This window comes from Microcaecilia unicolor, chromosome 1 (genome assembly GCF_901765095.1).
Source record: "Microcaecilia unicolor chromosome 1, aMicUni1.1, whole genome shotgun sequence".
Classification (NCBI taxonomy): domain Eukaryota; kingdom Metazoa; phylum Chordata; class Amphibia; order Gymnophiona; family Siphonopidae; genus Microcaecilia; species Microcaecilia unicolor.
The window spans coordinates 339,683,577-339,709,377 of NC_044031.1; the positions used below are offsets into that span (position 1 = coordinate 339,683,577).

At 43.1% G+C, this 25,801-nt stretch overlaps 1 protein-coding gene across 1 annotated transcript in view; it reads right to left on the minus strand.

Annotated features, from left to right (window-relative positions):
- The window catches only part of DROSHA (drosha ribonuclease III), a 552,432-nt gene that overhangs the window by 426,202 nt on the left and 100,429 nt on the right, over window positions 1-25,801 (minus strand). Inside the window, exons 5-6 of the mRNA XM_030216759.1 lie at window positions 16,972-17,126; window positions 4,610-4,690 (exon numbers count right to left, since the gene is read on the minus strand). Of these exons, the coding sequence (XP_030072619.1) occupies window positions 4,610-4,690; window positions 16,972-17,126 (236 nt within the window). The remainder of the gene's footprint in view (window positions 1-4,609; window positions 4,691-16,971; window positions 17,127-25,801) is intronic.

Here is a 25,801-nt window from a genome sequence, read left to right on the forward strand (position 1 = left end):
AACACATGCGACTAGCTTCTCCTACATGAGCACGCAGCTATGGAATCCACTACCAACTGGCTTGAAAACGATTAACGAAATAACTAACTTTCGCAAATCTCTGAAAACCTATCTCTTCAAAAAGGCCTACAATGGGAATCCATAGCTTAATTATAACACTTCACCACTTCACCCTATTCTGATAGTCATCTTTCTATAACTGTCTGTATAGATCTTTTTTCTCATCCCTGATCTTGTTGTAACACCAATTGTATCTGCTACCCTAGAATGGCGATGCCATAACAGGTTTCTGTCAGCCACATTGAGCCTGCAAATAGGTGGGAAAATGTGGGATACAAATGCAATAAATAAATAAATATACCCAGAGCACATCTTGCAGAAAGCCACCTTGATTATATTCTGCTTTCTGAGCATACCTTTAATTCAGTGCATATGATTGATAACATACTGGGAGGGGGGGGGGGGATATCAGATCATGCAATGGTACAACTGGGACAATTTACGTCACGAGTGCCCTCCTTTTTGGAAAATTCCATCTTTTTGGCTGACGACAAATCCTTTACCCCTTATTTGGTGATGCAGTGGGAGACTTATAGTATTAATAACCAACATCATCAATCCATGCTGGGTCTCATCTGAGAAACAGGAAAAGTGGTGATGAGTGGAGCAATAATTTCTTACCTGATGTCTGTATCAAACGATTAAATAGGCAAATTTTACTGCTCCATGCTCAGCTCAAGAAGGCTTATATGGCTTTAGCACAAAATTTAACCTGAGATAACAGGGAGCAATGTATTCAATTGCAAAATGCCCTTAACAGCCTTATCTACAGCTGGACTGTTAAAATGCTCCAGTTTAGCTACCATCTTTTCTTTAAAAATGGCAACCGGATGGGAACCTATCTTGCTAGATTAGTTCGGGCTGAGGTGGGCCCCATTTTGCTCCTGTCCTTAGAGGTCCTATGGGTGCCAAGGTCACTGTCAATAAATGGATTACTCACTTTTTGCACAATTATTATGCTACGCTTTATACAGCGTGGGATTCAGATGCTCAGGCCCAGATGTCTTTCTTCAGGATGTGCCCACTCCAACTTTGCAGGAGGACGATTTATTATTTTGTTACATTTGTACCCCGCGCTTTCCCACTCATGGCAGGCTCAATGCGTCTTACATATTGTATACAGGTACTTATTTGTACCTGGGGCAATGGAGGGTTAAGTGACTTGCCCAGAGTCACAAGGAGCTGCCTGTGCCTGAAGTGGGAATCGAACTCAGTTCCTCAGTTCCCCAGGACCAAAGTCCACCACCCTAACCACTAGGCCACTCCTCAGACCTTCTTAATGCTCCTATGCAGCAGGAGGAGGTACAGTTAGCCTTATAAACTTTAGCCCGGAAGCTCTCGATGGAATTCTATAAACTCCTAGACCAGCAGGTGATTCCATCATTGCAGGCAGTTTATGATGAGGCGCTATGGGTGGGTCCAGTTTCTAGATACTATGAGGAAGGCTACTATCTTGTCTATTTTAAAACCGGGTCATGATGCTCAATTAACTAGCTCGTATCGACCAATTTCCCTTTTGAAAGTCGATATTAAATTATACGCAAAATTACAGCTACTAATTTGCAGGGCATACTGCCTAGGTTAATAGCCCCCATCAGGTGGGATTTCTTAAGGGGAGGAATTCGGTGTCAAATGTCCGAGCTTTATTGGGAGCCTTGGAGATGGTAAGCAGATGCAGTCTAGATGCTGTCCTAATTAGCTTTGATATTGAAAAGGCCTTCAACACTGTATCCTGGGTCTATCTGTGAGCGGTCCTTCAGTGTTTTAGATTCAGTGGCCCAATTCTTGATATGCTACGGACCCTTTATGCTGACCTCGAGTCTTGGTTAATGGAGTTCTATCTGACCCCCTTCCAGTGCACCGTGGTACATGTCAGGGGTGCCCCTTGTCGCCTCTTCTGTTTGTCTTATGTATAGAACCTTTAGCTCTTAAACTTATACAGGATCCTCAAGTGAATGGGATACCTATGGGTAAATATCAACATGTTAGCTTTATTTGCTGATGATCTTGTGGCAGCATTAACATAGCTGATATTATCTCTTCCCAGAGCTCTGGATATTTTACAGTCCTATAGTTTGTTCTCGGGGTTGTGGATTAACGCAGATAAATCTCAGCCCCTTAGTTTTACGGGAGGAAATAGCTGCAGAGTGGCCAGGTACATTTCCCTTACGTTAGGTTACAGACACCTTCAGATATTTGGGTCTTACAAGCCCCCATAGTCCTTCCCATGTGTCCTCTAATATTCCTGCTTTGTTACAAACATCTAAACAATTGTGCGCACATTGGGTGCTTTTGCCCCTGTCTTTATGGGGGAGGTAATCAAAATGGTTCTGCTTCCGAAGTGGCTCTATCCTCTCCAGCACTTACCTTTCATTATGAAACCAGCAATGTTGGAATACTATTCTGTGGTGGGGAGGGGGGAGGAAGTCTCATACTAACCTTTTCCTTTTGCAGCTACATCGTAGAGATGGTGGAATAGGACTGCCGGATTTAAAGGTATATACGATAGCTTGTCATCTCTGCCAGATCAGAGACTGGATCTGTGGCACGCCAGAGTTTTGCAATTATGCTATTGAAAGTTTGCTTAATGCAGATTTCTCATTGGGCTTCCACATTAAAAGTAAAGACCTTCCTAAGTCCTTATGAATGCACCCACTATTGAAGCCTTTATGATGGGCATGGACCTATGTCCACAAGCGATTTCAACTGCATGCCCATTGCTCAAGATACCTCCCGATTCTTGGGAATGCAGATTTTCCACCAGGCTTACAGCAAGCATGATTTAAGGATTGGGACTGACAAGATGTCACCTTGCTCCATCACATGTTAGAAGAGGATGAACCACGTATGCTCTCATATGAGATGCTTCAGCGAACTTATGACCTCCCTACCTGTGATTGGTTAGCATATTATCAGTTGTATCATTATGTTCATTCACTTTTTCAGACATGTAGGATTGACTTTGAGGAATCCTTTTTTGAAGAACAATGGCCACAGGCAGCAGTACAAAAAGGCCTGGTGGGCCGATCTTATCAGAGTTTAAAGATGACCTTTGGTGTGCCGGCTCCCTCAGCAATACTGCATAAATGGAATCAACATTTTGTCCAGCATTCCATGGACGATTTTCTGATTAGTTTGAAAAATGGACCAAGCATACAACTTCAGGAACTGCACTACAAATTTCTCATGCGCATCTCTATACATCCATCTTGGGCTAAAAGGTGGGTCTCTCCACAGTTGGGACTTGTCTTAAGTGTGGCGCAGTGGATGTGACATATACACATTGCATTGGGATTGTCCCAAATGCCGGTTCTGGCATTCTTTGTGGCTCCGAGCCGCATGTATGACTGTTCTTGGGACGCTACACCATCTCGCTTGTCTTCTGGACTATATGAAAAATGAGGTAGAGTGAACACAGATTACAACTCTGTTCCCCCGTAAGCTATGCTAATTACAAAACATTGTCTCTTGTTACACTGGATTCAAAATACACCCCCAACAATCACACTGTAGAGGAACAAGATACAGGAACTTTTACTTATGGAGAGACATATGGTGGAAACTAGAGGGCTTAGGGCTAAGAAATGATTTCTCAAGTTGTGGACTCCCTATCTGAGTACGTTATCAACGAGTGTTCACTCTCATTTTTTGAATTCCTTGGAACTGTGATGGGTTATATCGGTCAACAGAGGAGACCTCATTTATGTATGTTTGAATCACTGGTGACGTTTTGGATGGGTGGGAAGAGGGTGGGGGTATTAGTTTGCGTATTTTTGGCTTCTGCATATGCAGTTTCATATAGAGAAGGGGTAGGGGAGAGAAGGGGGAGGGGGGAGATGGGGAACCTAGGGTTGCAGTTCCTCTACATTATTTTCACCTCGTTTATTGCATTGTTTACTTTGATAGTCATTCATAGCCTTGTATTGGTTTGCATTCTCTTCAATGCTGTGTTGATGATTTAATAAAGATATTTCAAACTAAAAAAAACATTATCAAGGCACAAAGTAAATGTTTGGGTTTATCTGACCTGGTAGTTTCCTTCTACTCCTTTGGGTTTCCAGACCAGCTAGAACCAGGGCTGCAATCCTGGTGCAATGAGCCTTTATTTGCAGTTACTCATGAATTTTCAACCTATGCGATCCCCCTCAATATGCATAGTCTAGTCATTATAGTTTACGGTCCTTCACTGGGGAACCTGCAATTACAGGCCCTGAATATAGGTGACTCTCTACAGCACAATTTCGACTGTCCCATCTCAAGGGGGATGTAAATGCTACCTCTATAGCCTTCTCATTCCCAGCTGACCTCAGAAGCAGACCATCAGACCTAGGGTTTAAACCAGGGAGTTTCCACATGAGTCAGTAATGCCTTTAACTTTTTTTTTTTTTAATCATGGATTTTATTGCACAGGCCCCAAAGATTATATGGGAAAGAGGAAGGCCTACAGCTATTATTAAGGCAACAGGAAAATGACCAATTACAGAGTATATCTTTTCCCTCTCAGATAATAAAAACATAGTAACACTCCCAGCAATTCAGAGCCCTTTACCTCTTCTCCTGGGTAGATGCTGTGCCGAATTCCTGTGCGTCGGGCCTTGAAGCTGCACTTACAAAGAGGACCATCGTTCATCTGAAAATTTTTTTTTTGGGGGGGGGGGGGGAGAAAAAGAAGACAGGATCACCAGGTTTTCACTTCCTCAAAAAAATTTCCTTCTCTGTTCACATTTCAATTTCCTAGTGGGAGCAACCCTGAAGTAGCTCAGAGCCAATACGCTCAGCGCTCCTATTGATCTTGACATGAGGCATGTAAAGGAAAGTACACTTTTAAGTTAAAAAGAAAACAAACACATACACAAAAATAAAATCTGTTGAAAGTATTTGACTTATGAATGCTTATGAAAGACACAGGAATGGATATAAGTACATAAGTACATAAGTAATGCCACACTGGGAAAAGACCAAGGGTCCATCGAGCCCAGCATCCTGTCCACGACAGCGGCCAATCCAGGCCAAGGGCACCTGGCAAGCTTCCCAAACGTACATTCTATACATGTTATTCCTGGAATTGTGGATTTTTCCCAAGTCCATTTAGTAGCGGTTTATGGACTTTAGGAAACCTTCTAACCCCTTTTTAAACTCTGCCAAGCTAACCGCCTTCACCACGTTCTCTGGCAACGAATTCCAGAGTTTAATTACACGCTGGGTAAAGAAAACATTTCTCCGATTTGTTTAAAATTTACTACACTGTAGTTTCATCACATGCCCCCTAGTCCTAGTATTTTTGGAAAGCGTGAACAGACGCTTCACATCCACCTGTTCCACTCCACTCATTATTTTATATACCTCTATCATGTCTCCCCTCAGCCGTCTCTTCTTCAAGCTGAAAAGCCCTAGCCTCCTTTGTCTTTTTTCATAGGGAAGTCGTCCCATCCCCGCTATCATTTTAGTCGCCCTTCCCTGCACCTTTTCCAATTCCACTATATCTTTCTTGAGATGCGGCTACCAGAATTGAACACAATACTCAAGGTGCGGTCGAACCATGGAGCGATATAACTGCATTATAACATCCTCACACCTGTTTTCCATACCTTTCCTAATAATACCCAACATTCTATTCGCTTTCCGAGCCGTAGCAGCACACTGTGCAGAATGTTTCAGTGTATTATTGACGATGACACCCAGATCCCTTTCTTGGTCCATAACTCCTAATGTGGAACCTTGCATGACGTAGCTATAATTCGGGTTCTTTTTACCCACATGCATCACCTTGCACTTGCTCACATTAAACGTCATCTGCCATCTAGCCGCCCAGTGTCCCAGTCTCGTAAGGTCCTTCTGTAATTTTTTCACAATCCTGCCGCGAGTTAACAACTTTGAATAACTTTGTGTCATCAGCAAATTTAATTACCTCGCTAGTTACTCCCATCTCTAAATCTTTTATAAATATATTAAAAAGCAGCGATCCTAGCACAGACCCCTGAGGAACCCCACTAACTACCTTCTCCATTGTGAATACTGCCCATTTAACCCCACTCTCTGTTTCCTATCCTTCAACCAGTTTTTAATCGACAATAGGACTTTTCCTCCTATCCCATGACCCTCCAATTTCCTCTGTAGCCTTTCATGAGGTACCTTGTCAATCGCCAGAGCTGAAGCCTTGATGACAAACATGTGAGTTTCCGCGTCAGATTTTGAGGTAATTTTATAACACTTTTTCATGTGTAAAAGACCTCTTACAGAGTTAAGTCAGGCGTAAAAGAATACATGGTTCAAGCTGGAACATCCTTTTAGAGTAGGCGTGCTTAGGGAAGAGATTTGGGCAGAGCATACATAGAGTGGTAATTTATATGCCTAACATCTGCACCTTCAGTCAAGCATTTCTGCAGGATGTGTGCTAGTATTTTATAAAGACATATAGGCTAAAAGAGGTATCTTCTCCACCTTCAAACATAGACAATCTGTTATAAAGTTACCCTGTATCCAGTATACATATATGAACTTTTCACTTACAAACGCAAAGCAACGTAAGATAGAATATTTAAAATAGTGTTCAAGAATACCACAACATACTGTGAATAGCAGAGATTGAAGTCAGCCTTCCTGGTCTACTGGTGCCAAGCAAACCGGAAATCCAAGCATTAGATTAGAATCCAAAGCATCTGAAAGGAAGCATGAAATCACAGCATCCAGAAACCTAAGAAAAATTCTATTGACTATGATATGCAGGAGAGATAAGAAATAGGTGAACCTCAAGGAAACTGAGAAGGCAACCAGCAAAGGTGAAGCATATAAATTAATGGCCCATGAAAGAGATACTGTGAGCGAAAGATAACTATCTCCAAGTAAAGAATTATAGACCATCCCTAGAGTAGCCAGTAAATCGGGGAAAAGACTGTAGAAAACATCATTCAAGATAGATTCGGAATAAGACTATCAGAGACCCTAAAGGGAAATCCAATGAGAAATTATGTGCAAGAGGGTTTGCCAATTCTGTGAAGCTGCAGCATGGTGAGGACCTATAGTTAAGTATAAAAGATGTAGTATAATCAGCACGAGAAAGCTGTAAAATAAAATGGGGCATGTCTAGTCTGGGCTGCTTAAAGCAAAAAGGTAAAGGTTGCCCCACCTGTAAAAAGACATGCTATGCAGTTATGGCAAACATAGTCTGAGCTGTTTACTAATTCTGTGGAAAGAAAAGATTGCCAATGCTGAGAAATGGACATGTAATAAACCATAGCTAGGATGACTATCCTGTGACCACATGCCATTCCTGCTCAGAGACAGGATGCCAATCCAGCCCAGATACAAGGCCCCAGCCCTACCCACAGAAAGGATGCCATCTTGGCAAAATATATGATGCCACTCCTGAGAAGAACCAGGATGCCAACCCCTTAAGAAGATAGGATGCAAGTCTAAAATTATACAGAATGCCAGACCTGTAAAGATAACACCAGCCCTGTAAAAGGGCAAGATGCCAGCCCCGAAATAGGTATCATGGTAGTCCTGCAAGGAAACAGGATGGCTATCCCACCAAGGACCATATGCCAGACCTGAAGAGACAGGAGATCAGTGCTTTAATGGTATAGGATTCTTAACTGCTTTCGCTCCACTCTGTAGTGTAAAGGTGGTCTAGAAATGGTGATACAGTATTAGATTAGGATGTAAGACCCTTGAAGTAACTGGATAAAAGTTCCATAGAGTGACAGAATGTCAGTCCTGTAAGAAACAGGATGTCAGCCATGGAAAAAACAGGATGTTAGTTCTGCCAAAGTCAAGATGTAATTCCTGGAAGGAGACAGGGTGAAAAGTCTGAAAAGAGATAGGATATCCACAATAAGGCAGGATGTCAGACTTGGAGGAGCTAAGAGAGACAGAGAGGTACATAGAAAAGGTCTACAGGTACATTATAGAGAAGTCCCACCTCCAGTCTGGCAGCATCTAAAAGGAGAGCATCACCTTAATGAAGTAGGAAGTAATCCTATACCCAGGACCTGTCCATCAGGGGATGCAATATCCTCTCACACTGAGGATGTGTCTCCAGGAGCTTCTGCCCAGGAGGAAAAGGGTTAGAACAGCTACTGTAGTTGGTGATTTGATCATTAGGCATGCAGATTTTATTTATTTATTTATATCATTTATACCCCACAATTTCCCACCGCTGGCAGGCTCAATGTGGCTTACAACACTTAGTTAACAAACAGGAAAATACAATAAACTGAAAGTGATATAGGTGGCGGGAAGGTACAGGGTTAAGTCCACAAGATCTTTATATGAGTTGGAGTCCAGGAATCAGAGAGGCAGGACGGGATCTTTAGGGTAAGCTTGCCCAAATAAGTAGGTCTTGAGAGACTTCCTGAAAATGTGAAAATCGTATGGTCACTTGCCTGCCTGGTGCGAAGGTGGCAAACCTCAAACGTCACCTAGATGGGATTTTAGATAGTGCTGAGGAACAGCCTGGTGTCTTGGTATAAACATAGGAAAATTTGGGAGGGAAGCTCTGAAAGCCAAATTTAGGCTCTTAGGTAGAAAGCTGAAATCCAGATCCTCCAGGGTAGCATTTTCAGAAATGCTCCCCCTTCCATGCTCAGGACCCAAGAGGCAGGAAGAGCTCCGAAGTCTCAATGCATAGTTGAGACGATGGTGCAGGGATGAGAGATTTAGATTTCTTAAGAACTGGGCAACATTCTAGGAAAGGATGAGTCTGTTCTTAAAGTATGGACTCTTCCTTAACTGGCATAGAATCAAGCTGTTGGTGCTAACATTTAAAAAGGAGACAGAGCAGCTTTTAAACTAAAACGGGAGCAAATGCCAACAGTCACCCAGAAGTGCACCATGCTAACCATTAAAAACATAGAAATAGGGATCACGTGATGCAGTGAGAGGAGGCAGACGTGTTTTTGCCTCCTGCTCGAGGGTCTCATCCTCAATCCCTTGGAATTGACACTGGAAGATCCAAATTAGCCTGCCTTTTGCCTGGAATAAAACCTGGTGGAGCGTATGGACAGATATCGCACACCAAAAAGCAGAATGGCTGCAAAAACGGCAAAAAAAGGGTCGGAGCGAGCTAAACTTGTGGAAGACAAGATGGCGGACCAAGGACAGGCCCCGCAGCTTACCTGCACTGAGGCGGCAATAGCAGAACTCACCAACGCGGTAGTGCTCGCCTTGGAACCGCGCCTGTAAAACTTGTCGGAGCAACTGACCGGTATCTCACAAATCACGACCGAATTAGCCCGGCGTACTGGTGAATTAGAGTGCCGCGTGTCCAACCTGGAAGATGGCGCCCAGGGGAGCAGCGCGGAACTGACGAGACTTCAGGAGCTGGTAGCGGAACAACAAAACAAGATAGAGGACCTGGAAAACAGGTCTCGTTGAGATAACCTTCGCTTCCTGGGTATTCCGGAGACCGTGCCGGAGAGATCCCTACGCCGGGTGCTGGAGCGCTGGCTGAGCCCAATGGCAGCGCAAGAGGAGGAGACGGACCCGGTCAAACTCGAGCGGGCGCATTGAAGTGAACGACGCCCAAGAACAGTAATAGCGAAGTTCCTCAACTCGGCTCAGAAAGACGCATGTCTTCCGTACTACCACCAGCACAAAGAGGAAGTCTGCTACGAGGGAGCTCAAGTGCAGGTCTTTCAAGACTACTCTGCGCCGCTTGCAGAGAAGCGCCGCCAATACTCTGAGGTCTGCACCCGTTTGATTGAAAGGAAATATAAATTCCAAGTTCGCTATCCCGCGGTGCTAAAAATCTAGCACAATGGGCAGTGGCGCTCACACGAGACACCGGAGAGTGCGATGACCTGGCTCAACGGAGTCCCGGAACAACAAGCGGCGGGAGAGTGAGTCAGGAGGAGACGTGACAGCGGCCGGAGTGTACAGGCTGAGAGTATCGCCCCGGCGAGCTGGTATGACGGGGCTGGACTTGCATGTGGACATTTTTAAAGCACTGTTTTTCTGAGTTATCCTTAAGGTATTACAGAATCACGTATAAGAGTTTCTTGGAGGGTGGGTGAGCTGGGGATGCGTGAGTGTCTGGCAGTGAGTAAGGTTAAGTGTGAGGTGGGTAGTGCGGTTTGATCGGTGAGTTGAGCAGGGGTGGGGTATATAAGTGTAAGGTGTGTAAGGACAATACGGGGAGAGTTACAAAACACAGTCAGTGGGAATGTAGGGAGAGGGGAGGTGTATGAGAGACGAACGGATGAGGGTGCCTTTAACTTCTAGGTGTGGCTAATGGGTAAGAATTGATTATGAGTGAGGATGAGACTCCTCCTGGTATCATTGCGTGATCACGGACAGGCTTCTCTGTGGCTACATGGAGGAGAATGGTTCTGAGAGGTATAGGGGTGGGGTCAGGAAGGGGGGGGGGGGCGAGGTTGGATTGTGGGAGGGGGGCAGGGCAACTGGGTCTCGGGTATTCCATGGTGTCCGAAGGGGATGGTAGTGCTGTGTTGGGTGTTGAGGGGGTAAGAGAGATTCTTGCAAGATGTGTCAGGGTTTTGGGCTCTGGGGCGAAGGTTGGGCACCCGAGAGTTCTGGACCCTCGGCGAGATTGGATTTTTGTTAGACTGCAGATTAGAAATCCTGGCTAAACTACCAGTGCCTAGAATAATATCTTGGAATGTGTGTGGCATCACTTCTCCTATTAAACGTACAAAAATTTTAACTACCCTCCAGTGTCACAATGTCTCACTGACCTGTTTACAAGAAACCAAATTATCTGACGTAGAACACTTAAAGTTAAAACAGCGATGGGTGAGGGACTGCTTTTTTGTGTCAGCCAACGGTAAGAAGGGGGAGTTGCGGTGTTGATACATAAGAGTCTGCAATGTGACGCTGCGAGAAACCCTTTACAAGTTTGTAATGCGAATGTATTTTTCCCCGCACAGGGCAATGAGGGCAGCCATGCGTATGGACGATGCCTGTGCTAAGTGCGCACACTCCCTGGCGGGCCTTGGACACATGTTCTGGCAGTGCCCGCGCGTATTGGCGTTTTGGAAGCGTGTGGTGGGGCATGTGTCGGCTCTCTGGGGAGTGACTTGGACGCCACACGCATCCCAGCTGTTTGATTTATTCCAAATAGCGACCCCAGGGGTAGTTGGGCTCAGGCCATTCCTAAAGCGGGTGGTGCTTATGGGCAAGAAAGTAATAATTCAATGGATAGTGGCGGAACCCGCAACTTTCCAGCAATGGAGGTTCAGGATGATTTCTTTGTGCGAGCTGGAATGCAGGGGGGTAGGGGATCTTGCATCGGCCAGAAGAGAAGAGTTTTGTAGGAGGTGGGCACCCTTTTGGGATTCATTGACCCCAGTGGCACGCAGTAGAGTTCTGAATTGCTGATCGGTACACCATGGAAACTCGGGGGGAGGGGAGGGATGGGGGAAGGGGGGGGCAGGGTGGTTTGCAGGGGGAGGGTTTAGAGTGCAGGGTTTGGTTTGAGATCCACTAGCTGGTAGTGCCTGTTGGCTTTTATTTTGCCACCTTACACCTTGTTAGTTAAAGGGATCTTGGAGATTGTAGTGCTGAGGTATCAGTAAGGGTTTGACATTGAAAGCGACTCCGATGTTCAGCCGGGTACAACTTGGATCAATGAACAGTGGCTCACACTTGCTTGAGATGTTGCTTATCAACTGGGTGCCATAAGAGTACAGTCCCCAGTTGGACGCTTGGAGTCAGATGGAGCCACTGCCAGATTTGTAGTGTATCCTAGAGGCTGAGTGCGATAAAGTTAAGCAGACTTACACAAGAAATGTTTTATCGTTACACGTTGATCAGGGGTATGTGGGGGGAAGGGAGGGGAGTAAACACTGAGGGCGAAAAGGGGTTACGATGGTGTTGAGCCTGTTGAATTTGACTGTTTATTGGATTAGTTTCTTGACGCTTTGACATGTAAAAGATGCTTTACACCTACCATCAATAAAAACGATTGAAATAAAACATGGAAATATATCTATTAAGTTTTGGGGCAGTGTGGCAGCCAGTGGAACAAGAACTAAGGGGCCTTTTACTATGATGTGCTATGAAATGGGCTTAGCGCGTCCCAACACAGGACTTTAAGCTAAGCCAATTTCTAGCAGGTCCATAAAATAGGACATTTTAATTTGTTTATTTGCAGGTTATGCACTAATATTATTAGCATGTGGCAACTGCAAATAATTAATGTGGGAGCACTTACCAGTGAACGCACTACTACTAATTACCATTTCTATAGCGCTACTAGATGTACACAGTGCTGTACACTAGACATAAAGAGACAGTCCATGCTCAACAGAGCTTACAGTCTAATTAGAACAGACAACAGGACAAATAAGAGATAAGGGAATTACTTAAGGTGGGAATTACTACTACTACTACTATTTAGCATTTCTATAGCGCTACAAGGCGTACGCAGCGCTGCACAAACATAGAAGAAAGACAGTCCCTGCTCAAAGAGCTTACAATCTAATAGACAAAAAATAAATAAAGTAAGCAAATCAAATCAATTAATGTGAATGGGAAGGAAGAGAGGAGGGTAGGTGGAGGCGAGTGGTTACAAGTGGTTACGAGTCAAAAGCAATGTTAAAGAGGTGGGCTTTCAGTCTAGATTTAAAGGTGGCCAAGGATGGGGCAAGACACAGGGGCTCAGGAAGTTTATTCCAGGCGTAGGGTGCAGCGAGACAGAAGGCGCAAAGTCTGGAGTTGGCAGTAGTGGAGAAGGGAATAGATAAGAAGGATTTATCCATGGAGCGGAGTGCACGGGAAGGGGTGTAGGGAAGGACGAGTGTGGAGAGATACTGGGGAGCAGCAGAGTGAGTACATTTATAGGTTAGTAGAAGAAGTTTGAACAGAATGCGAAAATGGATAGGGAGCCAGTGAAGGGTCTTGAGGAGAGGGGTAGTATGAGTAAAGCGACCCTGGCGGAAGACGAGACGGGCAGCAGAGTTTTGAACTGACTGTAGAGGGGACTGGTGACTAAGTGGGAGGCCAGCAAGAAGCAGATTGCAGTAGTCTAAACGAGAGGTGACAAGGGTGTGGATGAGGGTTTTGGTAGAGTGCTCGGAAAGAAAGGGGCGGATTTTACGGAAGTTGTAAAGAAAGAAACGACAGGTCTTGGCAATCTGTTGGATATGAGCAGAGAAGGAGAGAGAAGAGTCAAAGATGACCCCAAGGTTTCGAGCTGAGGAGACAGGGAGAATGAGAGAGCCATCAACAGAAATAGAAAACGGAGGGAGCAGGGAGGTGGGTTTGGGGGGTAAAATGAGAAGCTTGGTTTTGGTCATATTTAATTTCAGATGGCGTTGAGACATCCAGACAGCAATGTCAGACAAGCACGCTGAAACTTTGGTTTGGATGCAAGGTGAGATATCAGGGGTAGAAAGGTAGATTTGGGAGTCATCAGCATAGAGATGGTAGGAAAAGCCATGGGATGAGATTAATGAACCAAGGGAAGAAGTGTAGATAGAAAAGAGGAGGGGACCAAGAACAGAACCCTGAGGTACGCCAACAGGCAGAGGGATAGAAGTAGAAGAGGATCCACCAGAGTGAACACTAAAGGTGCGGAGGGAGAGGTAGGAAGAGAACCAGGAAAGGACAGAGCCCTGGAATCCAAGTGAGGACAGGGTATCGAGAAGTATGCTGTGATCGACAGTGTCAAAAGCAGCGGAAAGATCAAGAAGAATGAGGATGGAATATTGACCTCTGGATTTAGCCAGTAATAGGTCATTGGAGACTTTAGTAAGCGCAGTTTCGGATGAGTGGAGAGGGCGAAAACCAGATTGTAGTGGGTCAAGAATAGCATGTGAAGAGAGAAAATCAAGGCAGCGGCGGTGAACAGCACGCTCAAGTAATTTGGAGAGAAAAGTTAGTAAGGGTTAGGAGTTAAAAGCAGCATCAAAAAGGTGGGCTTTTAGCCTAGATCAGGACGGCCAGAGATGGAGCTTGATGTACCTGCTCAGGAAGTCTATTCCAGACATATGATGCAGCAAGATAAAGGAACAGAGTCTGGAGTTAGCAGTGGAGAAGGGTGAAGATAAGAGAGATTTACCCAGTGAACAAAGTTCCAGGGGAGGAGTGTAAGAAGAGATAACAGTGGAGAGGTACTGAGGAGCTGCAGAGTGAATGCACTTGTAGTCAATAAGAGGAGTTTGAACTGTATGCAGAAACGGATAGGGAGCCAGTGAAGTGACTTGAGGTGTTAATATGAGAATAGCGACACTGGCAGAACATAAGTCGTGAAGCAAAATTTTGAACAGACTGAAGAGGAGAGAGATGGCTAAGTAGGAGACCTGTGAAAAGCAAGTTGCAATAGTTGAAACAAGAAGTGATAAGAGTGTGGATAAGGGTTCTGCTAGTGTGCTCAGAAAGGACAAATTTTGGTGATATTATAGAAAAAGAAACGACAGGTTTTAGCAGTCTGTTGAATATGTGCAGAGAGAGAGGAGTCGAAGATGACCCCACTACCTGAATAGTGTTTCCACGCCCATTCTCTACCCCTATGACACCTCCAAAAAAAAATTCCAAACAAATAAATACTGCCTGGTTAGCATGAGCAAAAGGGAAAATTACCGCAAGATGTTTTAGGTCACCCTATGGTAAGTCTTTTTTGGCTTACTAAGCCAGAATTAGGGCTTAGCACACCTTAGAAAAGGGTCCCTATATATCAAGATATCCTAGAAGCAAATTGAGTATTTGAAAGGATAGTCTGGATGAGCTGGTGCTGCTATTGAGCTGGACTGGCTAAGCCACAGAGGCATATTTTCAAAGCACTTACCCTTCCAAAGTTCCATAGAAACCTATGGAACTTTGGAAGGCTAAGTGCTTTGAAAATGAGCCCCCCGTCTTTCTTGTCATGTTCTATGTTTCTATAAGTCAGTGCTGCTGAATATAGCCAATTAAAGATAGCAGAATACCTTATTTCAGATATCTTAAGCCTGCTATATCTGTGACTAACTTACCCAGGTTATTTTATTTAATTAATGTATTTATTTGAATTTATTTACTGCCTTTTTAAAGGAATTCACTCAAGGCGGTATACAGTAAGAATAGATCAAACATGAGCAATAGGCAATTACAGCAGTAAAAATATTCAAATAATAATACAAAGTATGGCATAGAGGGGCATAATCAAACGCGAACGCCCATGTCCATGGGCGTCTATGTCCAAGAATGGGTACGTGAAGGGGCGGGACAGACCGTATTTTCGAAAAAAATGGCCGCCCATCTTTTTTTTCGATAATACAGTTTGTGCCCAGCAAATGCATCAGATATGTGCAGATTTGAGCTGGGCGGTTTCGTCTTTCAGCGATAATGGAAACTGAAGGCGCCCAGCTCAAAAACGAACAAATCCAAGGCATTGGGTTTTGGGAGGGGCCAGGATTCGTAGTGCACTGGTCCCCCTCACATGCCAGGACACCAACCGGGCACCCTAGGGGGCACTTGTAAAAAGTAAAAAAAAAAAAGTTAAATACCTCCCAAGTCCATAGCTCCCTTACCTTGGGTGCTGAGCCCCCCCAAAACCCACTGCCCACAGCTCTACACCATTACCATAGCACTTAAGGCTGAAGGGGGGCACCTAGATGTGGGTACAGTGGGTTTTGGAGGGCTCAACATTAACCACCACAAGTGTAACAGGTAGGGGGGGATGGGCCTGGGTCCACCTGCATGAAGTCCACTGCACCCACTAATCACCGCGCATCCGACACGCCCCCGTCAACTTTGTTCGTTCCCGAGATGGAGTGCAGTTGCAGGCGCCTAAAATCGGCTTTCAATTATACTGATTTGGGCGCCCATCTCCCGATTTGGGTCGAAATCTGGGCGCCCATCACTTTCAAAAATAAGGCTGATAGTATACTACTTATAGTTGAACTATTAAATGGCAAATAGCTTGCTTGAGAAGAATATTCTAAATATATACAATTGCAAGCTATGTTTTGGTTACTTCTTTGTCAAGTAGTTAAGAGAGGAAAAGACCTCAGATGTTTGGCTATTTGTCTTGGATTTTGACCATGAAACAGCCGGGCAAACTTCTTCACAGGAGACAACCACCAAACAGGCATCATATCGTTATTTAATCTACAATCGATGTCCTTCCAGTTTAAAGCTCTAGTGTGATCCAGAAATCTATAATACAAAATTACTTATTTCTTAAATATAGCATGAAAAAGAAAAAAAAAATATGAATGGGAGTTTTTTCTGACCTGTGAAGAAGTTCACTCAGCTATTTCATGGTCAAAATCCAAGACTAACTGGTTAGTGCCACTGAAAATGTTAGCACTTAAAGCAAAAATGGCTATTTTGGGGGAGTTCTAGTGGTAAAGTCGGCACTTGATCGTTTAATTGCTGATATTCAGCACTTAACCGGCCAAGACCACTGCATAAATAAGACCGCATAAAAGTCAGTCCTATCTTTATGTGGTGCCCCATAGCCAGTTAAGTATTGAATATCGCACTTAACTGGCTATGGTGTATCTGGTTCCAGAAATTAAATGCCAAAGCCCATAAATGGCCCAGCATTGAATTAATGGGCATAACACTAGTGGTGGTCAACATAACGCTGAGTACCACTGGCTGAATATCCACTCCTTAATGTTTTTTGTTCAGCTGTGGATTTTAGTGTTCAGTGTGTCACATAAGTGAACATTGTCTGTTAGATGCATCACAACAGAAGAAAGGTTTATACATTGTCTTGTGCACCTACAATTTCTTTTTTATTTCCATGGTTATCTTAGAAGAGGAACTGTATGGCAGATTTTATACAACATAGGCTGAAAAACTGTCCGTGTTTGCTATTCGTTCAAATTATAGTCAAAACAATAATCCCTCAAATACTGAAGATGTTTCCTATTTAATATACTCCCACGGATCTATACTTTTGGGGAGAAAGATGTTCCAAGAATACCATGGTATATCAGTATATTCTCAGTTCAGCCTACAAACCTGTCCAGGATCGTTGTACCAGAGCTCCTCGTGAAGCCGGTCAGGATGAGCTTTCTTCCGTTTTATTTCCCCAATCACATCAAACACTTCTGAATCGGAGCAACTGGAACAGCTGCTGTCGTCATCGGTGTCGCTCTCTGACTCACTGAAGCTCTCTGGCATGGAAGGAAAGTTTTAGTATAGAAGAAAAAAAAAATTTTACTCTGAGCTCAACATTTTAGCACTTTGGCCCTGGAGAAAACAAGTTTTTTTGTTTTGTTTTTTTAATAGATTCTAATGCTGTTTATTGAACCAATATGAGCCAAGAGACAATGAGGCTCATTTTCAAAGCACTTAGCCTCCCAAAGTTCCATAGAAACCTATGGAACTTAGCCTCCCAAAGTGCTTTGAAAATATGCCTCAGTATACACTAGAGCTTCAGTCTTGAAGTGTTTATTAATTGTAAATTTAAGTATTTATCTTTCAGCAAATTAAGGGTTCTTTGACGGTACAAAAATCAGTATTTATCAGTATTTTCACGCCACAGTTCCTTTCACTGGCTGTCTTTTCCAGTTGATTCAAATGTGTACGATTGTGTTACTTACGAGTTTCCAGCATAGAAAAGGCACAAAGAAAATAGAGAATGCAAGCCAAGCCGGAATAGCAATGAGAGAATGCTATCAATTTTAAATATATTTATCCAATTAGCACCCATTTTTTTTTTTTTGCATCAGGGTATTTAACTGGTAAAAATCTAAAATCAGAAGCCTTAAATGGAACATAACAAATCAATACAATTTTAGAGATGATGGCAAATAAAGATCATTATGACCATCCATAGTAGTTGAGACGATGGTACAGGGGATTCAGATTTGTTAGGAACTGAGAAAGCGGGAGCTTATTCCAAAAGAATGAACTCCACCTTAACCGGGATGGAACCGGAGTGCTGGCACTAACATCTTGAAAGGAGATAGAGCAGCTTTTAAACTAAATCAGGGGGAGAGGAGAATCCGACAGCCACCCAGGAGAGCATGGTTCAGAGTGACACATCCTTGAAGGATACTATTGAAACAGGACATGTAAAAGATCCCAACAGAGAAGTTTCAACAATGGCAAAAGAAAGCCAGGAGTGTTTAAGGGGAGAGCAGAGTAAAGGATGCAAATTATCTCCGTTGATATCTAAGCAGCTTGTAGATGAAAGGAAAAGAATATTTGAGACTTTCCATTGCTGTTTCTGATGAATCCCTAAATTTTATCTTCTCTAGCATTCCTTTCCTTTGATTTCCTTAATTTTAATTGTAATCTGCCTTGTTATTTAGGAAAGGTGGTATACCACGAGGCTCATTTTCAAAGCTTTTAGACTTACAAAGTTCCACAGGTTCCAAAAGTAACTTCGCAAGTCTAAATGCTTTGAAAATATGCCTCCATATCTAATAAACCATGATCCATATTATGGGCACATATCTTTTTTTCTTACTGGAGGCAACTTATGTACTAATACATTGCGTATTATTTGATGCATTATCTACTGTAGCTAGATATAGGAAATGGGAGTTGCCTCCTATGTTATTAAAATGAGTTTGGAAAGCTTGGGATGTGTTCATCATAGAAAAACTTACATATCAAATTTGAGAGAAACGTTGGTGTTTTGGATTGTTGGATGCCTTTCCACCATTATATTCAAGCATTGTATGAGATGTTTTTTTTTTCCTTAAGATGACATCTTTATATTCTAGTAGGTATACTTTGGTGCTCATTTTCAAGATTTATGTAACTTTGTAAGTCTTTGTGCTTTGAAAATGAGCCTCTCTGTACTAGTTAAGATATATTCCTCCCAATATTTAAAAGCATTTAACCGGCCAGGATCGGTACCTGGCCGGTTAAATGCCTCATAACTGGCTATCTGGCTACATTCAGCGGGGGATAGCCAGCTATCTCCCACTGAATATCTCCAGATAGCGGTTAGCCAGTTATATCTGCGGATATAATCGATTATCCATCAATTTTCAGCCCCACTTTAGCGGCTCTATTTGGCCAAGTGAATACTTAGGGTATCTTTGGCCAGTTTGAACATAACCGGCTAAGTCTAAATATCAACACAGCCGGTTATGTTCAAACTGGCCAAAGATTAACCAGATTTTCAATGCCAGTCACCGGAAATAGCCCAGCACTGAATATCTGGGTTTGGCACTGACCGCAGGAGTTAGCTCGGCTAACTCCTGCGGTCTGAATATCAGCCCCATTCTATTTTTAATTTCTAATTGCCTCAAATTTGTTTAATGAATTGAGTTTTAGTCCTCCTGAAATCCCAACCATTATTTAGTATAACAAAGGGGTATAGCGGTATTGGGGGGGGGGGGGGGGGGGGGGGGGTTCAGTGCTTTCATTGCAATCTATTTGGTTTTGATGTGAAGGTGAGCAGGTTTTGTAAACTTTGATTTTTAAGTGTATGAAGAACCTGTGGATTGCACACACAGTTATAGAAGAGTTAAGCTGTTCTGTATCACTTTTGTTTTTCTTATCTTTCTGTCCGACGAAACCAAATAAAATGTTTAAATGAGGAATTTCTAGAATTCTTTGCTAGGCTATGGAGGTATGATTTTTTTTGCTAGAATAAGGAGGTATGTCTCTGTGAGATCAAGAGATAAACTCCTTAGTCCTGTCATGATTAGGGAATGAAAGGTTTCCATGTGAATGTGAGGTACCTGAAGAGAGGTACTGTCTCGCCTTGGATCCCAAATTTGGTAAAAAGTACCTTCTGTCTTGGGCACTATAAAGGTACAATTTACCATAAAGTACTCCAATAGATAATTCTGATAAACATAAACACTTTTATTGTTACCCATATATGCACATATATTATCAACAATATCCCTCAGTTTTCATGGGACTCACTTTCGCATCCCTTTCACAGCATCATCCACACCGTTAAAGAAACCTCATACATTACCAACCACACGTGCATCACGTTAAAATTACATTGCAATATTTGCACTTAGAATTCAAATCTAATGTCTTCCCTTGACTTTTGATGATACTGCAAAATGTTCCTTCCACACACTTGAATCAGAAAGTTCCAAAGTGGCTAACACAGGCCGCTTTTACATAGTGGCCCGCGTTGTTGTAATCCCAGAGTCAAAGTGACTGTTGTTCCTAATAAATAGGACTCCAAATGCATAGCATGATGATAAGTCTTGGTATATAGTCTGGCCTCAATTGTATCTCCCACAGTTGATCATCATACTTGGCTACTTGCGTGGCAACACTGCACAGCAGCTAGAAGGCTTCCATGAAAAACCGTTAATAAAGTCAACTTAATGACATAACTCTAGTTCCTCAATGCAAGACCGCATTTCGTGGTTTACTTCATCAGGAGGAACCACTCCCCGTAACCTGTAACAAATCAATAACACATACCCATACCAAGTCATCTCAATATCTCAAAAAACTATCTAAATTTAACCTTATAACATTATTATTAATACGCTTAATGGCTGCTTACCACCGGGACTGTGGAGGATCCAGAGTTCCGCCCCCAAACTTTGCACCAGTGTCTTCCTCTTCCGAGGATTAAAAACCCCCGTTTGAAACTCCCCTTAGTAACAATTACCAAGGATTATAACCATTCTACTTCCAGATTAAGACCCTTGGGGGGCCACCGTATCCCATGCAAAAATGTAGCGCTGTTCTATTGCAAACAGTTATGCACTGACGTCACCCCCCTATGGGGAGCAACTTGCACCAATACTAAACACTTTAAATCTTCAATCTCATGGTTTTGTGTGGTCCAATGAGCCACCAAAGGTGCTTCTTTTTTGTGAGTTCTGAGATTACTAATATGTTCGGCCAGCCTATGTTTTAATTGTCGCTTAGTGTGTCCAATGTAATATAACGAGCACGGACACATAATACAATAAACCACTCTTTCACTATTACATGATGTCTTACCTTGCAGATAAAACTTTTTGGTGTACCCCGGTATTTCGACCCACTTGGCAGTGACTGAATATTTACAATAAACGCATTTCCCATAGGGGGCGTATTGACCATCTAACTTATCGGGAGTAGATCTCTTTAACAACTCCCCCAAATTCGCTTTCTGACGGTAAGCAATCTTGGGGTGCTCTCTGAATTCTGAATGCACAGCTAGGACATGCTAATATTTATTTATTTTATTGCATTTGTATCCCACATTCCCCCACCTATTTGCAGGCTCAATGTGGCTATGTATTAAATGTCCTATTTTAGGGGCATGATGAGAAAACGGGAGCACACAGGCTAAAGCCTTATGTACAAATATTTGTCTTGGCAAAAATAACCAGGGTCTGTGAGTGTGCAACGCTCTCTTATATGCCTTTCTAAGAACCCCTACTGGGTAACCCCTTTGCATGAACCAATTCATCATGTCTTTTGACTGAACTTTGAATTCATTGACTGAAGAACACAATCACCATATCCCTCACCTTCATCTCTCTTGGGCACATGAATTATTGCCGTAATTCTAGCAGAGGCTCTAGAGTCCATGCACAGGGAGAGCATGACCATTCCCAGGACAGGGGCCACTAAACTAGCATGTGGTCACCCTTGACTACTCCTAACACACATGTGCCCCTATGGCGCAGATGCACACCCAAGAAAACTGCTACAACCAAACTCTGACTTCTAGCAGCTGACCTCTACCTCTTCACTGGGAAGAATTATAGCCTTCTTGGGAATCTGATACTCCCTTTCAGTCTACCTTCCTTGAACAGGCTGGTCCATGCCAGTTGTCCATACCTGTGTATAAGTCCAGCAGGCAGAGACAGTTCTACAACTAGGAGAGGGAAACAGTGAAATGAGGCATCTGTAAGGCCACTGGAATAGCTGAGTGTTGCTCGTGTACGCAGCGGACTGGTCATCATTATATATTTCCTATCCTCCCCTTACTAGATAATTTATGTGTGATTACTGAAATATTTGGAACAACAATTTAGGCTGACATTGATCTGCTGCTGGTTATTATTTGAGTAGAAGGACTCAAGAGATACACTATGAATGCTAAGCCAAGGCTGCAATATTCATACAACTTATCTCTTGGCAGCAAAACTGAAGGGACACTATGCCTCAGTCTTGAAGAGAAGTAATGCAGTATAGATGTCTGAGAAGTGAACTGCTCAACCAGTGGTGGACTAATAGGACAGTATTTTCACCTAATCGCTTGAGATAATTCTACTGCTTAATTACTGCACTGGACTTTGTTGAATCAGGATTATAAGTTGGCTGTTGTGAGGTATGATTGTACAGAGAATAAGTTTTAATTGAGAATACCTGAGAAGTGTGCAAGTATGAAAACTGGATAGGTAGCAATTTTTGGTTGACTATGAGGGGAAGGGTACTCTCGATAAAAGAGATGGGTTGATAGTTAGAACACGATTGGGGTAGCTTGTTTTCAGGTGGTAGGGGAGGACCAAAAGAGAGCATTAAAAGGTGGGATGGGAGGGAGGGTCAGAGTGGGAGAATGGGATTTTGGATAGGAGGAGCTGGACACATGGAATACATATTCTATATTAGGAAGGGCTTGGGCAAGGGCTGGACACCCAGATTGGGCAATACAGTTGAACTGGTAGGCAACATTGGAGAAATATTTTCCACCATGACTGCAACCCCCCCTTTAGAATAGCTTCCTGAAATGTGGCGAGTATCAACTTACCAATAAAAAGAGTAAAGATTCTATAGGCATTAGGTAAGCAAAACATTCATGTTGCATGCTTGCAGAAAAAAAAATGAATTGGGACAGAAGTGTATACTAGCCAACTGGATACAGGGTTCACCCCTTCCCCCTCCCTATATTAACAGAATGGCAAAATAAGTTTGTACAAATGTTCAAGTATGAGCAGATGGAGGCCAATGGGGGGGGGGGGGGGGGGGGGGGACACCATGTTGCTAGACCTAACCCTTACCGTTCAGTGAATCCAGACTGCCCCAATTTGACTGCCCCTATCGGACCGACCGTTCACTTGTCTATTAGATTGTAAGCTCTTTGAGCAGGGACTGTCTCTCTTTGTTGGATTGTGCAGCGGTGAGTAGCCCTGGTAGCGCTCTAGAAATGCTGAGTAGTAGTAGTAGTAGTAGAAGAAGTTCCAGCAGTCTGGGCATCAAAGTGAGAAGAACTCCCACACAGAGCATAAAGCTTGTTTTTAAATAATTAAATGCAAAGGAGAGTTGTGGATATAAGAAGTGCCAGAGGGAAGGGTAGATTCTGAGCAAGAAGAGTGGTGTGGGGGGGGGGGGGGCGGAAACTGGGTAACTGAAGAAAACAGTCAGTTATGGAGATGAATACACCTAGGGCTGACACATGTTGAATCTTATGGAGTGTTGGAAGTAAACAATGGGGAGTACGAGCTTAGGGGTTAATAAAAGGGTGTTAATAAAAATGTTAATCTCAAAAAAAAAATGTATTTTGAGGCTCTTATTTTTCTGTGTATCTATATTGTTTGACTATGTTCATGCTTTGATATATTGGTATGATTTATTGGAAAATGTATGGGAAAACTGTATATTGGTTTTTCATTCAATTAATATTTAAAAAAATGTTCCCTGTTCTACCATTCCACCTCCCTCATAGTTTAATCAGTTTTGATCATATCCCCCCCTTAGTTCTTCAAGCTGAAGAGACCTAGTGTTCCTTAATTTCTATTGCCCTTCTCCAAACCTTTCTATTTCTACTATATTGTTTTTGAAATGGGCAACTGAAACAGCATGCAATACTCAAAGAGCAATTGCATTATATTCTCGGTTTTGTTCTCCATCCCATTTTGCTTTTTTAGCAGTCACAGAATTCTGAGCTGAAAATGTCAGTATATTGTCCACCATGACTAAGATCTTTGCATGGGGGGTGACAACTTAGAACCCAGCATGTTGTACCTGTCTTATTTTGCACTTGTCCACACTACATTTCATCTGCCGTTTACTGTAGATGGCCAGTCTTTCAGTCTCACAAGATCCTTCTGCAAATCTTAGCAGTCTTCTTCATTTTAACAAGCCATCCACAAATTTCATCATCTTACTTGTCACTCCTATCACCAAATCATTTATGAATATGCTAACAGCACAGGTCCCAGTATAGGCCCCCTTTTACCATGTGAAATTTGGTTGCACTCTCTTTTAGCCAGTTTTCAGTCTTCAAAAGGGTATTGCCTCATATCCCATGACTCTTTAATTTCCTAAGGAGCGTCTCTTAAGGGACTTTGTGAGACTGAAAGATGCTGCGAACCGCTATGTAGATAATGATGAAGAAAAAGCTAATTTGCTAAATAGATACTTTTGTTCTGTTTTCACAGAAGAAAATCCTGGAGAAGGACCGCGATTGACTGGCAAAAGTACATATGAGAATGGAGTAGATATAGCACCGTTCACGGAAGAGAGTATGTATGAACAACTTGAAAATTTAAAGGTGGACAAAGCCATGGGACCAGACGGGATCCACCCCAGGATATTGAGGGAGCTCAGAGAGGTTCTGGTGGGTCCTCTTAAAGATTTAATAAATCCTTGGAGACGAGAGGGGTTCCATGGGATTGGAGAACAGCGGATGTGGTCCCTCTTCACAAAAGTGGTGATAGGGAAGAAGCTGGAAACTACAGGCCGGTAAGCCTCACTTCGGTTATTGGAAAAGTAATGGAAGCGATGCTGAAGGAAAGGATACTGAATTTCCTGGAAGCCAATAAGTTAAAAGATCCGAGACAACATGGTTTTACCAAAGGTAAATCGTGCCAAACGAATCTCATTGAATTCTTTGACTGGGTGACCGGAGAACTGAATCATGGACATGCTATAGACATAATCTACTTAGATTTCAGCAAAGCTTTTGACACGGTTCCCCACAGGAGGCTCTTGAATAAACTTGACAGGCTGAAGATAGGACCCAACGTGGTGAACTGGATTAGGAACTGGTTAACGGACAGACGCCAGAGGGTGGTGGTTAATGGAATTCTATCGGATGAGGGAAAGGTGAGTAGTGGAGTGCCTCAGGGATCGGTGCTGGGGCAGATTCTGTTCAATATATTTGTCAGTGATATTGCCGAAGGGTTAGAAGGTAAAGTTTGCCTTTTTGCGGATAATACTAAGATTTGTAACAGAGTAGACATCCCAGAGGGAGTGAAAAACATGAAAAAGGACCTGCAGAAGCTAGAAGAATGGTCTAAGGTTTGGCAATTAAAATTCAATGCGAAGAAATGCAAAGTGATGCACTTAGGGAGTAGAAATCCACGGGAGACGTATGTGTTAGGTGATGAGAGTCTGATATGTATAGTCGGGGAGAGGGATCTTGGGGTGATAGTATCTGAGAATCTGAAGGCGACAAAACGGTGTGACAAGGCGGTGGCCGTAGCTAGAAGGTTGCTAGTCTGTATAGAGAGAGGTGTGTCCAGCAGAAGAAAGGAGGTGTTGACGCACCTGTATAAGTCGTTGGTGAGGCCCCACCTGTAGTAGTGTGTTTAATTTTGGAGGCCATATCTTGCTAAGGATGTAAAAAGAATTGAAGCGGTGCAAAGAAAAACTACAAAAATGGTATGGGATTTGTGTTACAAGACGTATGAGGAGAGATTTGCTGACCTGAACATGTATACCCTGGAGGAAAGGAGAAACAGGGGTAATATGATGCAGACGTTCAAATATTTTAAAGGTATTAATCCGCAAATGAACCTTTTCCGGAGATGGGAAGGCGGTAGAACTAGAGGACATGAAATGAGATTGAAGGGGGGAAGACTCAAGAAAAATGTCAGGAAGTATTTTTTCATGGAGAGAGTGGTGGATACTTGGAACGCCCTCCCGCGGGAGCTGGTGGAGATGAAAACGGTAACAGAATTCAAAAATG